We start from the raw sequence: 16,175 nt of genomic DNA on the forward strand, positions 1-16,175 counted from the left end.
AAACATCAACTGTTACGTCTCAAATGAGCCTTCTACTGTCGAGGGTAGAAAGCACAACGTGAAAAGGTGGCCTTCGATAACATACGCTGCCACTACTGTTTTAGAACGTAACAACTACTGTTCAACAACTATTCCAACACTGCCATCTAACAGGAAGTAGCACCAACAGTCATTTTCACAGTTGCACTCCAAGTGCTGAAGCATCAGCGACGACAAGTAACCCAAAGAAGATAGCGAAAGGCTGAAGACCCGAGTGAGCATTGGGGCCACACCGTGGGCCGCACTGGCTACACAACGATACCTAGCGTCCTCCAAGCGGGAGCAGCCAGTCACTAACACTGGTGGTGCTGAGGTACATCAGTGAGTGTTTGTCTGCTTCTTGGAGAGCAGACAGACACTCACTGTCTAATTCCAACTTGTTAAGATCAGTGGTGCACCTGGGCAATGTGGGGGGTGGAGCTTCTGTAAGAGCAGTGGAGGAAGGTTTGACTTGAACACCAGATTGAGGGGGCTCCTTTTTAAGACTTTGTAGCTTCAAATTGAGCAAATTGAAAAAGAAGGTCTGATTAAAACCATGTCTTCATTTCGAGGATGATAAAGGTGTGTCACCTGGGTGTGAAGCTGACTCAACAGAAGCTACAGTGCAGATTGAGGTGTGAGTCATTCAGTTGAATCGTACCCACATTTGGAAACAAGCCACTATAATCATGCATTTTTTGGTACATTCGATGAACACGTGTCCTTTTTCTTCTTGTTGCACAAGCTGCTCTTGCAGCTTGAGTGCCTGAAGATGGAGATAACCACACGAGCCACAGTTTTTAGCCAAGTGTTAGGTTCACTGAATTTACTGGATCCCTCCAGCAAGGCCAGACTCCCCAACTCATAGATATCAGTCCTCTAAATATGACCGATTTTTCCATCAAGATCCATGAATTATTCCGAGAGAAATCAGTCAAAATGTCAAGAAACTATCAAACACCAATCATTAAGTGAGTGATTAGTAACACATGTGAGTGTTGATTGAAGTTTAAAGGATGTGATTAGTAACACATGAGTATAAATTTAAGTTTAATTGATGTGATTAGTAACACATGGGAGTGTTAATTGAAGTTTAATTCATGTGATTAGTTTTAATTGAAGTTTAACTGATGTGATAAGTAACATGTGAGTGTCAATTGAAGTTTAATTTATGTGATTAGTATAACATTTGAGTGTCAATTTAAGTTGAATTGATGTGATTAGTTTTAATTGAAGTTGAATTGATGTGATTAGTAACACAAATGAGTGTTAACTGAAGTTTAACTGATGTGATTAGTGTTAATTGAAGTTTTATTGATGTGATAAGTAACACATTAGTGTTGATTTAAGTTTAATTGATGTGATTAGTGTTAATTTAAGTTTAACTGATGTGATTAGTAAGACATTAATGTTAATTGTAGTTTAATTGATGTGATTAGTGTTAAATAACACATAATTAACACATAAGTGTTGATTTTAAAACAAGCATTAATGGATTTCATAAAATTTAGTTTACAGCTCAAAAAACACATTTAAGTGCAGTATCACTTCAAGATATTGTATAAAATTGCTGCAAGTGCCTTCCTACTGTGACTAAGGTTATAAACACACAAATAAAACATATTTGTAACTATTTTAAAATATTGCTAATTAAATCAACACGTAAACTGTATTAGTATTGTGTTATTATACAGGACTAAGTAATGTGTGAGTGCTCTTAGTTTTGTGTGTTGGTCCACACTCACTGCTGAACATTTACTGGCGAGGAGAAGAGAGAGAGAGCGAGAGAGAGAGAGGGAGAGAGCTACGGCGTGAGCTACGGCAGTGAATGAAGTCAGTGATGCAAAAAGCACAGTGTTTTTGTCATGTAAATAGGAGAGGAGTTGGACACAGTCAGACTGGAGCTGAGAGCAGACACATTCTCTCTGGTCCAGAGGAGTGAGAGCTGCTCTGTCTGTGCTGCTGATGAGTCCAGGTCACCGTCCTGTTCGCAGTAAGAAACCTCTTTCAGTCTAATGTTCCATGTTTGCCCAGGACAGAGAGCTGAGAGCTGCTCCTGCACGCGTTTGGTGGTGAATGAAGTAATTACAGCTGCTACATGAGATAAAGTTCCTCCTGAGTGAGTATAGACAATAAGTTGTGTTGATAAATGAAATGACTCATACAGCTAAATGTATTAAGTTTGGTTTAAATGTCACTGTAGCAGGTGCATTAAATGAACCCTGTTGTGTTGGTATGTAGGATCCCCCTGCACTATACTGTATGCCTTTCAACATAGCAGTACTGGGAAGAAGTACGAGTAACATTTTACTTGAGTAAATGCACAAATGAATAGAAAAGATTTTAATCAAGTAAAAGTAAAAGTGCAACATTCATTTTTCTACTTGAGTAAAAGTAAGTACTTGCTATAAGATGTACTTAGTATTAAAAGTAAAAGCACTGAGAGTGTAGCAGAGTGTAGCCTGTAATAAAGACCCTGTTATAGATAGAGCTGCACATGATGTCCCTGAAAACATTGTCATGTCATTGCATTGTTAAAATGTAGTGGAGTAGAAAGTACAGATTTTTAAGTGACAGAAATGAATCTTCCTGAGTAATGTACAGATATTTAAAATCTACTTAAGTATAGATGTACTTTGTTACATCCCACCACAGGATCACAGGATATTTTGTTCTCGTTTTCATCTTTATAATAAACATAGAACAGGTCCATCAAAATCATTGATGTAGTCTTGTGGTTGTTTTTCTGTAGGACCCCCTGCACTATGATGTGTTTCATTACAGGATGTTTCCACCTTTACAATGCTTGGAAAGTGCTTACCTCCACCAAGGCTGATTGGCCACTTGATCCCCATTGTCATATGCATGCATTGAGATCAGATACATATTGCTGCTAAGGCCCAATGGTCCCCTTATGAAACCACATTTAAATTCACCAGATCATTTTTTTCATCAAGATCCATGAATTATTGTCTGAACCCAAACCACATCCTTCATGGATATTGGTTCAGTTTTGATTCATCCCCTGTGTTTTTACTGAAACCTCAAATGGAGCATGAAAAGTGCTTCAGAGGAGGGATTGATTGATCCTGATGTATTAGTTTTATTTTCCTGGAAAGAACTTGCCTGTGACTGTTCTTCCGCAGATTGCCCAATGTGGCACGTACAGTGTAGACAAATAGCTGTTCTTTCTTCTGAGTCAACCCATTGGTTCTAGAGGAGCTGAGTCACAAGTACAGGATGAGTCCTGTCCATTTGTTTGAGTGTAATTAGGTGCAATGATAGGGATTTAGAACGACCTTTAACACCTGATGTGTGGTCTGAGGGAGCCAAGAGAAAAAGCCTCTCCAGAGAAATCCCTGTAAAACTGACACTGATCTTATATGATACTCCGACTACTTCTTCTACAATACTATTGTTCTCCTTAAAAGTTGCACTAAATACAATCTTACACAAAATAGAATTAGATTTCTGTGAATCATGACCCAGGCCTAACTAGTTTAAAGTTCTGGCATGATGAACAATGAACAAGGAATGTGGGGACATATGACAAATGACCTGTGTCTTTGTAAGGGTATAGGGGACCTGTCGGACTCTAACTGCAACTCCAATCCAGTCCACTCACGCTTTGTAAGGAACACAATTAAACCAGGTGAGCACGAGGATTGTGTGTCAGGGACACTGTGGCATGTTCAGGAATGCAGATTACCATATCGTTCAGAGTGAAGGAAGTAAGCTTTACCTCAATAAAAGAATATGTGGCAATCACATTATTCATATCAAATATCGGAGAAGTAGAGAATGTGCCCGTTAAGTATGAGCACATGATTGTGTAAACCTAGGAGTCACAAAGCCGTTTCCCATAGCCTGCAGGCAGTGTTCTGCTCCATGTGCCACTCCCAAGAGCATGGGAGGAGGCTGTGGAAGGAGGGGCCTGCCTCCCCAGCCTCAAGCCCACACAGGTGAACTTGTCTAGCGGTGGAATGCAGCAAGGAGGGGGCCTTGACACACAGAGGTGTGGAGCTTTTAACTTGTAACAGGGTGGGGAAGGGATAGAGGTACAGGAAGGGAGTTAACCCTCTCAGTCACAGCCGCTCACCTGGGACAGGGAAGGGAAAGTGTTTGTGTGTGTGTGTGTGTGTGTGTGTGTGTGTGAGTGTGAGTGTGAGAGAGAGAGAGAGAGAGAGAGAGAGTGCCTGTGTGTGTGTGCGTGTGCGTGTGTGTGTGAGTGCGCAGAAGCTGAAGGAGGGATCAAGTCACAACACACAGTTGCATTCACTCAGTTGCTGAGTCTCACTGTCATTCATGTCGCTCTCCTTAAAAACTCTTGCACACACACTCACAGACTCACACACACACTGGACTTTAAGGTTGAATAAGTAACTATTTGACCAGGAAGGAAGAAAAGATAGACAATAGAAAGACTGGAAATATTTTTGTCTCTTTCTTTCTTTCTTTTTTAAACTTTAAACTTGGACACAAGGACTTTACTTTTTCAGCACAGGTGGATACAAACCTTTTTCTAAACTTTTTTGTGGGTCAAACCAAGCAAAAAGGACACAGTTTCTTGTTCTGTTTTTTTTATTTACGGTTGGACTTTTGGACTTGGTCTGGGTGAGAGCACAGTAAGAGGTTTGTTTGATTAGTAATCTCTTTCTATCGAGTCATACATTTCCATTGTTTTCACCTTCAACGTTTTCTTAAGACTTTTACAAAACGGACTGATTATTCTGCTTCGTTAATGTTCGTATATAACTTTTGAGCAAGGTGAAGGGAAGTGAAATGTGAGTTATGTAATTTCATATTTCAGAAGTGCGTGCAAGAAAAGATTTGGATTTAGTTTATTCTCTTTTGATTTTTTTTTCTTTCCGCACGATTGCCCACATCTCTGACTGTAATGCAACACAGGTGAACGAAAGAGGAACAGTACCAGCGACAGTGAGTTCCCAGTGTTCGCTGTCTTCTACTGTTTTATACTCAGTGTTAAACCAGCAGACCCCCAGCATTTAGTTTGCTTTGATTTGTTTGGGTTGTTAAGGTGGAATTCAGAGATACAGTAACTTCAAAGACAAATCTTCCAGATGTGTTTCGCTGTAATTTAGCTAACGACCAAAGGCAGGACCCTGAACTTATAGCCAAACCAGACCCCCAAACCTATCAATACACCCCCACCCTCACCCCTCACCCCTAACTGATGATGTCATGACAGGTTCCGACCCACGCCCAGCAGCGGTATGTTCACCTTGCAGACGTGTTGTTGTCTGCAGGACCAGAGGCGTTTGAACTCAAGATAAATGTCTCCTCTTTTTTTTTTGTGCCACGGTGCAGTTTAAACCGAATAGCGGGCGGATGACTCAGTTCTATTTTCTGCCTCTTGGAAGCTCTAATTTGTGTCTCCCAGTTTGTTGTTGGTGTCATAGAAAACCACTGCGCAGCGTAGCTTTGAACTTTGATTCTGTCTAAATAGGAATAGTATACAAAGTGCTTTATCTCATCTCAGCTCATATTCCGTGACTGACAGTTTGAAGTTTGGAGAATAGGAGCTGGTCTGTTCCTCCGGACCCTTCCTGGTCAGTGATTTATGGGACACCTTATGGCATGAATTCACACACACTCAAACACACGCGCACACACACTTGTAGTCAGTTTAGGCTCACACTGATGTGTTAAGGTGCCTTTCCCATGTGTTTTCCAGGCCGTGTTTTTTAACTTGGATGGGTCATTCTCTCGCCCCAGGGAGAAATTCCATCTCGGAGTTGTAAATCTTCAGAGGCACAAATCATCATTTTCTTCTGAGCACTGTGGCACAGTTAGCTGCCCACTGAGATAATTACAGAGACATTGCATGCCACATCGTGCCCTTTGTTCACTACCCACCTCTCCCATCTTCAGCTTTTTTTTTTTTTTTTATATCTTTCTGTCAAAATTATAGGTTTTATTGTGAAGAGTCTAAACAACACCCAGGAATATTTCCAGGTCCCACCCTGTATTGGTCTCTTCCTGTTGTGATCCCTGACAAAGTGTCATATTTATTGTTACAATTGTTAATAGGCATCTAGTTTTTTTAATTTACATTTTTTTAAAGAAAAAAAACCCACTACTGTCAGGACAGGAGCACTTTAGGGGCCAATCAGATTTCAGTTAGGGCCGCCGCTGAATCAGAGGCCCTGATTAATAAAAAACGGTTCTATATATTTGGTTGTATTTGTGTTATTTATTAGCATAATAACATTTATGGTTAAACTAAGAAAGGACAAAGTTCTTCTGAGAACCGGAATTGGTTATTTTTTGTACAAGATGTTTTTTGTATAGGCTGCGTCTCTTTGTTTAAACCAGTCTCAGATTGCAGCTCATTTCACCAACTCAAGTGAGGGTGAAGGGAGTGTCTGGGCCTGTTCACTTTCTTCGAGCCTCGACCAAAAGAAAGTACAGGTGGATCAAGTTACAACTCAGTCTGCAGCGATATCGCCTGAAGATAAAACGTTTTTTCATTGCCTTTTTTTCTTATTTCTCCCTCCCTCTCTCTCTCTTTCTATAACAGTGGATTTTGTGTATATTGTACATGTGAATGTATTTATGTATTTTTCTGTTGAAGGAAGGAGATGGGGAGATGGGTGTTATATCTCTCAGTGGGGCTTGGGCTTCTAGCCATCCTGTTGACCTCCTGTTATGCTGAAGGTGAGGACGTAAATGAACTTAACAACCGCTTGTCCCATTCACGCATACATTAATTCATCACTCATACATCTCAGTCACACACTGACGGTGCAGCCATCAGGGGGAACTGAAACTGGAGGAGCAAGGGATCAAACCATAGATCATGAATACATTTACTGACATGTTATTTTCTATGCAACTAGTAGCCTAAATAACCTAGTTGACTTATCCCTTCCATATCTTTTTAGTTTTTTGAGACTTCTCTTCAATGTAAGGAGGATAGTTTTACATTTTAGGTAGAAATTTGTCAAGTTAATTGATTAAAGTTACATTTATCTCATAAAGATGAGCACCTTTTTTAAATTATCTGGTTTTTTGTTTGCTGGTATATCAGTGTTTTGAACTTGTAATTTCTGGGGTTCCCCAGGGCTCAATGTGGGGACCATTGCTGTTCATATTATAGATTACAAGTGAGGTATCCAAAAACACTAAACATGACATTATTTGTAAGGAAACAAATGTAATTGGTAGTGGAAAGAATTTGGAACAGCTCTTGAATATTGTGATAAAAAAACTGCTTACTCAATACTTAAGAGCTAGTTTGATTGTAACAAATTAACACTGAACTTAAAGAAAACAAATTGTATAATCTATCAAAATTGTCCAACAAACACAATGAAGAAGATCATGATAAAAAATATACGAAAAAGAAATAGTGAATGGAATAAAATGTCTAAGAGTAACAGTAGAAAACAAATAATGCTCGTGGCCACATATAAATTCTATAAAATCAAAAATCTCAAAGTCAATTGCAATATTATATAAAGTCAAAGATAGATGAAATTATTCCTCAGCTCCAGTTTTATCTGTTAAATGTGTTTTGGTGTTACCACAGGTATTCTTGCTATGTTTCCTGGGTTTGATTCTCACTTTGTTGGCTCTCTGTGTCTCTGGCTATTCCCGACTCTCTCCCCTCAGAGAACTACTGCTTCAAGGCCCGGGACAAGAGCTGCTCCGAGTGCCTGCAGGCTGGGAAAGACTGCGCCTACTGCCCTGATGAGGTGAGAGCAGATAACAGACTGTTGCCCTTTTAAGTACACTTTAGCACAATTTAAACAAATCCTACAATTACAATTACAAAGTTTTACAGTTTTTCTCCCAGTTCTTTTCGGAGATGTACAGGTGTAGGTCATCAGTTCTAGAAAATATTGACAAAGGTCGGTCTGTAGGGGATGAGTATAGAGGGATGTGGAAGTTCCTCTGTTACTAAAACTCAGGGTTTTTTAAATTACTATGTTCTTCCAAAAAGACTTAACAGCACTTTATCCGTGTGCAATATGCTAGTCTGTCCATTGGATGTGAGCGCATTAATACCTGGAAAATGATTTTATTCCAAATCCAACAATTCCTTCTATGCTCTTTAAATTTGCTAAAGGTGCTTTTGTAAAACATATTCAAAAATAAAAATAAAGCTGTTGATAAATTTGAGATTAATATTAAACCTAAAATCAATTAATCTCAATTCAAGGTCATTTTACTACACATTGAGGATGCATTTGGTTGCATTCAGACCTGAACTTAGAGCTGACCACTTGTGATTGGACCACTTAGGACTGAGCAACCACTGATGAAGAATGAATCCTCACCCTTAATTAATAGTTTTGAATGAATCAAAACTGGTTGTTAACTGAAAGCTTAACTGACTAATCACACTCCCTATTTGCGCAGAACTTTGACGGCCCGCGCTGTGACCTGTATGAAAACATACGCACCCACGGCTGCAGTGGTGCGGCTCTTATCACAGCTAAAAGCGAAAGGATTGTGATGAGGGTAAGACATCCCCACTCTCGTTTCTTTTCAAATCATTCCATCACTCTTTAGTCTTAAAGGTCTGTCATTGTTTCAAATCAAAAATCTTAACGTTCCTATTACCCTTCCTGCTGCTCAGGCACAACAGATCAACATGAAGCACAGTCAGTCTCAGGTGTCTCCACAGCGGATGAGCATGAGCTTCCTTCCAGGAGAGGAGAAGGTGGTGGACGTGGACGTGTTTTCTCCGACCAAAGGTCCTCTGGATCTTTATATTCTTATGGATTTCTCCAACTCCATGGCTGATGATTTGGCCAACTTGAAGAAGATGGGCAATGAGCTATGTGAGCAGCCCTGAAACGGCATCAAATTGGTGATGTGTTGGTTGACTGTTGTCAATGCGATACTGATTTATTGTATTTCCTGTAGCTCGGTTGATTGGGAACCTGTCAAATGACCCCACCATTGGCTTTGGGAAGTTTGTTGACAAAGTGATTGAGCCCCAGACGGACATGAGACCCTCCAAGTAAGAGAGATAATGTAAAATGAACCTACTTTGGAAAGTGAAGTATGTATACGTTGGGGTGTAGTATAAATGTCCATGCCGTCTCTCTTTTTTTGTCCGTCCTCCTCCTTCACTTCTCAGACTTAAAACGCCATGGCCCGACAGTGACCCTCCATTCTCCTTCCAAAACGTCATCAAGCTGACCAAAGATGTGAACGAATTCACCTCAAAGCTCCAGAAGGAGAAAATATCTGGCAACCTGGACGCTCCTGAAGGAGGGTTTGACGCCATATTGCAGGCTGCAGTTTGTGGGGTCAGTAAGAATCGTACATTGTTTTGGTTCTCCACTTACCCAGCACCGAATAACAGACAAAGTTTGGGATGAGCTGGTGAACATAATAGAAATCGAGTTGAGGTACACCATAGACCAGGGGTCACTAGGTGGACCAAGATCCAGATCCAGACCCAGACATTGTCCTATCCGGACCTGGATATATAACCGATAAATCATTGAGAATTGTCAAGTTTTGACTGAGCATTTCTATTTAATACCAGAAATATTGTCTATCGGGACCTCTCTAAATTTGAATTGAATACCTCTGACCTAGACTGTACATAAAGATGGATGACCTGTCTGCACTGGCCCCTGTTATACAAAACTGAAGGTAAAATATCTGGGATACGGGTGCCAACATTTTGCATTTTTGTCATCAGTCTGGGCAGAAGTGATCGTGGTGTGGAGACACAACATCGAGGTCCCGTTGATAAACATGCATCAGATAAGATTTTATCGAACTTGCCACAAAAACTAGCACTTGAACATACATCAGTGTGATAAGAGCTACCAAAATTTATTTGACACGTACTTTGGCTATTTCGTTTGGTCCATGTCCCACCTGCTAATATGGAGGAGGCGGGATTTATGACCTGTAATGTAGCCAGCCACCAGGGATTGATCAATATAATTTGGCATCACTTTTTGGGAGTTGTCATGTCATCCATCTTCACACACACTAAATGAGATAGGCAGAAATAGAGCTATAAGAATATTTTTTTGCTAATATCAGCATAAAAGGTTATAGTATGTGAATGTAATGTTTGCAGCTTGTTTCCACTGCCCCCAGATGGAAAAAAAATAAATGACTGCACTTCGAACAATCTTGGAAATGAAGGGAAGGAAATAAACTTTGGAAGTGACAATTATTGACTCTTTTTGTATGTCCCTCTTTCCTTATCCTCTTTTAGAATAGAATCGGTTGGCGAAACCACAGCACACATCTCCTGGTTTTCTCCACCGAGTCAGCCTTCCACTACGAGGCAGATGGCGCTAACGTACTGTCCGGCATCCTGCCACGCAACGACGAACGCTGCCACCTGGACGCAGTGGGCAAATACACAGAGGATACCAAACAGGATTACCCATCAATACCCACGCTGGTCCGCGTGCTTGGCAAACACAACATCATCCCCATATTTGCTGTTACCAACCACTCATACACGTACTACAAGGTCAGTGGTCTGTAGTTGTTCAGTTTTCACAGGAGTTATTCTCTTGAACTGTGATGTCAGAGTTTAGCTAAAGGATTTCTTTTCTGTATTGTGTAGAAACTTCAGGAATATTTCCCCATTGCTGAGGTTGGTCTGCTGCAAGAGGATTCCTCTAACATCCTGGAGGTCATGGAGACCGCCTTCAAGGTACAACATCATCTCCTCTGTAAATCATCAGGTGGAAGAATGAGGTTCTTTTTGTCATTTGAAAACTGTCAAATGACCTCAAATGATCATACGTCTTTTTGCTGATGTCCTTGTGTGTCCTTTCAGAATATCCGTTCCAAGATGAGCATCCATACGGAGGAGACACCCAAAGCGTTCAAGTCTCAGTTCATGACGACCGAGGGACAACTTTCAGAATACGGGAACTTTAATTTCCAGCCTGGAGAAATTGTAAGAGAGGAAACAAGACAGTAACAACTAACGAATCAATCAAACAAATTTGTGTGTTTTTAACACCCCCAAGTTCTATGCATGAGCTGCATCTTATAATCTTAGTTGCATCTTAGATTGATGGTGTGCACCATTAACCAATATAGCCAACCATGTATACCACATATTAGGGTCACGGAGGCGGGCGCTGGAGCCAATCCCAGCTGACTTTGGGCGATAGGCGGGGTACATCCAGGACAGGTTGACAGCATATCGCAGGGGCAACATACAGGGACAACCCAATGTGCATGTCTTTAGACTGTGGGAGGAAGCTTGAGTACCCTCTGATACACTGGCAACATGTCCAGGGTGTATCCCGCCTCTCGCCCAATGTCAGCTAGGATTGGCTCCAGTTCCCCCCGCGACCCTCAAAGGATAAGCGGTATAGATGATCGAAGGTTGGAATACAAATTTTCCTCGAAGTGATGATCAGTTTGCTGACATTGTTGGTCAGTTTTAATAATTAATTACTAAAACCAGTTTGTCAGCATTTACAGGCCATATAGTTGTAGTCAAATATGGTCCTAAATTGTCTGTTCTAAGACTCATACAGCTAAATGCTTGGTGTGCACAGTCATCCTCTTAACTGTGTGTACACGTGTGTTCTCCAGGGTAGGTTCAAGATGCGTCTCAAAGCCCAGAGGATGATTGACGAAACGCCTGTCTGCCAGACTAATCAGGAAGATAAGGAGGGGACGATGAGAGTCAAGCCCACCACCTTCAATAACGCTTTCAGCATTGAGGCCTCGATTCTGTGTCCGACCTGCGAATGTGAGAAGGTCAGACATGTAGATGAACACTGAGGCGCACAAGAAGACAAGCTGAAGTCATTGACTCTCAATTCTCTGTGTGGAATTAAGCCCTTGGTTTCTTTTATTTGTCCTGCAGACTCCCGTCCTTAAATCAGCCAAATGCCACAGCAATGGAGACATGAGGTGTGGGAAGTGTCAGTGTTTTGATGGCTGGTGAGACTATTATTATTAATTCTTTATTAAAGTGTAACATCACCCCTAAGTTTTGGCTGGAGTGTGTCTCCCTGGAAATGTTTTAAAAATGCAGTGCTGGGAGGCAGGGCTGTGACCTGCCCACCTACCCCCTTACCCCCACACACACATACATATAACACAGTTATTAGTTATCTCACTTCTTGTTCTTCTCTAAGTTTTTGCTATGAGCGACGACATCAGTAGCAGTGCACACACGTTTGCGACAGAAATGTCACATGAAGTAGAGGCTTCATGTGAAGTCCTGAGCCGGCACAGGTGGCTGTCTCAGCCAGCGGTTCAAATGGTGTGTGTGTGTGTGTGTGTGTGTGTGTGAGAAAGAGACATCTGTGGGACAGGAGAGGAGGGAGGACGTCTCTGACTGGTTGACAAAAAACACATTTAAGTGTGCAGCATCTCTTTAAAAGTACCATATTATTACCTGGGTTATGATGCCTTTGCCAAGCGATGGACTGTTAAGTCTTTGTTTTTTTTCTCTTTGCTTTGTCCATGTGTCTCCTTCAGGTTGGGTGCATTCTGTAACTGCTCAGTGAGTTCTTCAGCTCAGGACACCAGCCGGTGCAAAATCCCGGGCAATACGGAGCCTTGTTCAGGTCGCGGGGAGTGCAAGCAGTGTGGAGGCTGTGTGTGCTCCAACCCAGATCAGTTTGAGGGACCATACTGTCAGTACGACAAGACCCAGTGTCCACGATCTGGAGGCTTCCTCTGCAACGGTGCGAAAACTTACAGTTGTTGAATTAATGACTAAGGATGGATGTGTGCATATGATGTGTCATCTCTATGATTGTTGCAAATGTTCTTCAATTTGACATGTTGTCTCTCAGCATACCTTTCAGGACACATTATATTACGTTAACTTGGGCTTCTGTCAAGGCCCAAGAGTTCCCTTAATTTGAAAAGAAGCTGACTAAATTTCACACAGTCATCATCATCCGTGGATTATTACCTGGGAAAATGGTGAAAATGTCAAGAAAAGTCCAATCTCACAATAATAAGGATTGTGATCTTGGATCCGCCTTTTTTAAAAATATTCTTTCTTGGCCCATATCCCATTTGTTGTTTTTTACTTTCTTTTACATTCGTAATATACAGTATACAGTATACAGTATACAGGAAACAAACACAAAAACACACACACCACTTACCACAGGGGTAATGCTGTTAAATCCCATTCTTTCCTCCCATCAGACCGTGGCACTTGCTCGATGGGTAGCTGTGTATGTGGAAAAGGCTGGAGTGGAAAAGCCTGCGAGTGTACCAATAGCAACCAGACCTGTCTGGACAACAAGGGGGTGAGTGGAGCCCCCCACCCTCTTTTTGTTTCAATGTAAGGTTATTGTCAGTGTATCTCACACTGGTGCCTGATTGTGTCTTTGTGCCAGGGTATCTGCAATGGGGTAGCTAAATGTGTCTGCGGTCGCTGTCAGTGCAACAACACTGGCGTGGAGATGACTTCGACCTGTGAGCCAAATTTCCAGGTGTGTGGATATAATGTATAAGTATGTGTGTTATGTTGCCGTGAATGGATCAAATTCTCAGCTCCAACACAATGGGCCTCATGCAATGAACAAGTTCGTATACTTATTCTAAATTTCTCCTACATTTGTTTGCACAGTGAGTTTGTACGAACATGACACGTTAGATTGAACAAACGCTTCAATCTTCAGAAGAGTGTGTAAATGAGCTGCATAAACATGATGAAAGCCACTTGTGCATATTTGAGAGATGGTAAAAAAGCATTGCTAACGCCCCATGTGTTAGAAGTGTTACGTCATGTTAGTGACATCAAAGAGCAAAAAGAAGAACTTCACGATTTTGCAGATTGAAGTCCTGATTTCAAAGAACAAGAAAGATAAAGTCTAGACCTTTTCGCAACGTCAGAAGTAAAATTAAGAGACTAAAGCAGCACTTTCGATGCAAACACTGTCATGGGCCATACTGTCCCTGAAATAAAGAGGAAATCGATATGAAAATTGCTTCAAATAATGTCTCACCACAAGAATGGACCTGAATAACAGCAGACCAATGTCTCACGACTCCTACGATAATGGACCACTCGTAAATTCAACAAACTCTCCTAAATCACTCGTACGCACAACTTGACAACAAATCTGTACGTATTATATAAGAACGATTCTTGCATGAGGCCCATTCTTTTGTTTTGTTGTTTCTTTTTTCAGCTACACTCAAGGCCTCATAATACACCTGGTGCTATTTATATGCTTCATGCTTTTTAGCTTTGGTTAGCGTGTCTGTTTAGTGTTTCGATGTGTGTACATACTGTATGTGTGTGTCCCATCTAGGCCCAGCTGGGCGTGTGTGAGGGTACAAGGGATTGTGTCCAGTGTCAAGCCTGGAAGACGGGAAAGAAGGAGGACTGTAAGAACTGCCCCTTCAAAATTACCATGGTGGATGAACTCAAAGAAGGTGAGCTCACAAAGGAGCTACATTAACTATCCAGATACTCCTCACAATGATAAACATGGCATCACGCTATAGCACGCTTGTACGTGTGTGTTTTCAGCGGACAAAGTGCTTGATTCGTGCAGTTTCCGTGACGAAGATGATGACTGTACCTACCACTACACTGCTGAGAACCCCACAGATTCAAAAAATGGAATCTTGGACGTCCAAGTGCTCAAAAAGAAAGGTGAGCTGCAGCTTGAATATGAGCAGCAACACCGTGGTTTAAATGTGAAGACAGTTGTGGAGGCGTTTGCTTATGTTGCCAGGACACTGTTCATTAAGGGAGACACATGATTTTTTTTATATCTTTCCTCTAGTGTGTTATACAAGTTTTTTTTGGGGGGGGGGGGTGAAAGTTCTGCAGAGTTAAAGAGAAAGGAACTAAAACCAAGTGTTTCAGACAGAGGCTGAAAGGAGGAGCTGCAAGAAAGGACAGCATGAGAAAAGTGATGTCTGTCTGAACATTAGAGACAATTAAAACCATAGCAACATGAGTTAGGAACAGGATATACTGAATGAGAGCTCCTGTCATCCCTCCAGTTAACCTCCTGGCAGCAGTATTCCGTATAATCGCTGCATTTCTAACGTTATCTGTGCTTTGTGATGACCCTTCAGATTGTCCCGCTGCCAGCCTCCTGTGGCTGCTGCCTCTCCTCTTGTTCCTGTTGTTACTGTTGGCACTCCTGCTGCTCTGCTGCTGGAAATACTGTGCCTGCTGCAAAACCTGCTGCCAGGTATAAATACATTTCTCATATGGTTGATATTTCTAATTGAAATGCTCCGTTTTTTTCTCATCTTTTTTCCTCTCATCTTTTAACTTGAAACAGAGCTGTCTTGCCCTGCTGCCTTGTTGTAGGAAAGGTAAGACGTGTGTCACTTACATCACATGCAACAGCATAGATCTAAAATCCGTCATCCCCCGACTGGGACCGTGTTGAATATGAGTCACCATATGTTGTTTGCTCTGCAGGTCGCATGGTCGGCTTCAAGGAAGATGAGTATTTGCTCCGCCAGTCTCTGCTCACCTCAGACCATCTGGACACGCCAATGGTGAGGACTGGTCCACCCAAAGGGACTGATGTGGTTCGCTGGAAGGTGACAGATAATGTACACAGAGGACCCAATCACCCCCAGGCTCTGATGAAGCCAAATCCTAAAGAGACTAGTAAGTGCTAAATTATGTTAAATTACGGGAGAATGGTGCCACTTTCATTCCCACTCCTCACCATGAACGTCTGTTCTGGCTCTATGTTACTTTGGTGAGTGGGTACGATCTCCTGTGAGAAGTGTGAAACTGACTAAAAGTCACAGCTTCAATTGTCAGAATCAGATCCAGCAGGTTCAAGAATAATGCTGAACTGTAGACCAGTTAAATTGACTGTGACTAAAAATGACTGTGACGTCAACAAAAAACTGCTATTATCTCCAATATTCAGCGAGGAAACCTTTAAAATATAAAGAATTCCAAGTAGAGTTCAGTTCTAATAAGTTAATTAATGAGTCCAAATGTACATTTATACCAAGTTTGAATACATTTTCTGAAGGCTTTCTTGAGATATAACGTGTTCACAAGGCAAATAATGTGCTCTGTGAGGTCACATCGACCTTGATTTTTTACCTTCGTCCACTGAAATCAAATAATTTCATCCTTGAGTGCAACTGAATGTTTGTACTAAATTTGAAGAAATTCCCTTTTGGCATTATTGAGATATTGTGTTCACAAGAATGGGACT

General features: G+C 41.4%; 1 protein-coding gene across 5 annotated transcripts in view; it reads left to right on the forward strand.

Annotated features, from left to right (window-relative positions):
* Nucleotides 1-1,901: 1,901 nt before the first annotated feature.
* itgb4 (integrin, beta 4) overlaps nucleotides 1,902-16,175 on the forward strand; it is a 28,476-nt gene continuing 14,202 nt past the window's right edge. Inside the window, exons 1-20 of one of the 5 annotated variants that reach the window (XM_035145607.2) lie at nucleotides 1,902-2,137; nucleotides 6,614-6,696; nucleotides 7,654-7,736; nucleotides 8,404-8,505; nucleotides 8,624-8,828; nucleotides 8,914-9,010; nucleotides 9,131-9,302; nucleotides 10,235-10,498; nucleotides 10,595-10,684; nucleotides 10,811-10,933; nucleotides 11,584-11,751; nucleotides 11,861-11,937; nucleotides 12,481-12,689; nucleotides 13,165-13,268; nucleotides 13,359-13,454; nucleotides 14,280-14,403; nucleotides 14,501-14,626; nucleotides 15,058-15,176; nucleotides 15,270-15,303; nucleotides 15,413-15,607. In XM_035145607.2, coding sequence (XP_035001498.1) covers nucleotides 6,621-6,696; nucleotides 7,654-7,736; nucleotides 8,404-8,505; nucleotides 8,624-8,828; nucleotides 8,914-9,010; nucleotides 9,131-9,302; nucleotides 10,235-10,498; nucleotides 10,595-10,684; nucleotides 10,811-10,933; nucleotides 11,584-11,751; nucleotides 11,861-11,937; nucleotides 12,481-12,689; nucleotides 13,165-13,268; nucleotides 13,359-13,454; nucleotides 14,280-14,403; nucleotides 14,501-14,626; nucleotides 15,058-15,176; nucleotides 15,270-15,303; nucleotides 15,413-15,607 — 2,464 coding nt within the window. In that variant the 5' untranslated portion in view covers nucleotides 1,902-2,137; nucleotides 6,614-6,620. Of the gene's footprint in view, nucleotides 2,138-4,131; nucleotides 4,651-6,613; nucleotides 6,697-7,653; nucleotides 7,737-8,403; nucleotides 8,506-8,623; nucleotides 8,829-8,913; nucleotides 9,011-9,130; nucleotides 9,303-10,234; nucleotides 10,499-10,594; nucleotides 10,685-10,810; nucleotides 10,934-11,583; nucleotides 11,752-11,860; nucleotides 11,938-12,480; nucleotides 12,690-13,164; nucleotides 13,269-13,358; nucleotides 13,455-14,279; nucleotides 14,404-14,500; nucleotides 14,627-15,057; nucleotides 15,177-15,269; nucleotides 15,304-15,412; nucleotides 15,608-16,175 lie in introns of those variants that run through there. The other 4 variants (XM_035145609.2, XM_035145613.2, XM_035145610.2 and 1 more) reach the window with 4 other exon arrangements.

Source organism: Hippoglossus stenolepis, chromosome 21 (genome assembly GCF_022539355.2).
Source record: "Hippoglossus stenolepis isolate QCI-W04-F060 chromosome 21, HSTE1.2, whole genome shotgun sequence".
NCBI lineage: Eukaryota > Metazoa > Chordata > Actinopteri > Pleuronectiformes > Pleuronectidae > Hippoglossus > Hippoglossus stenolepis.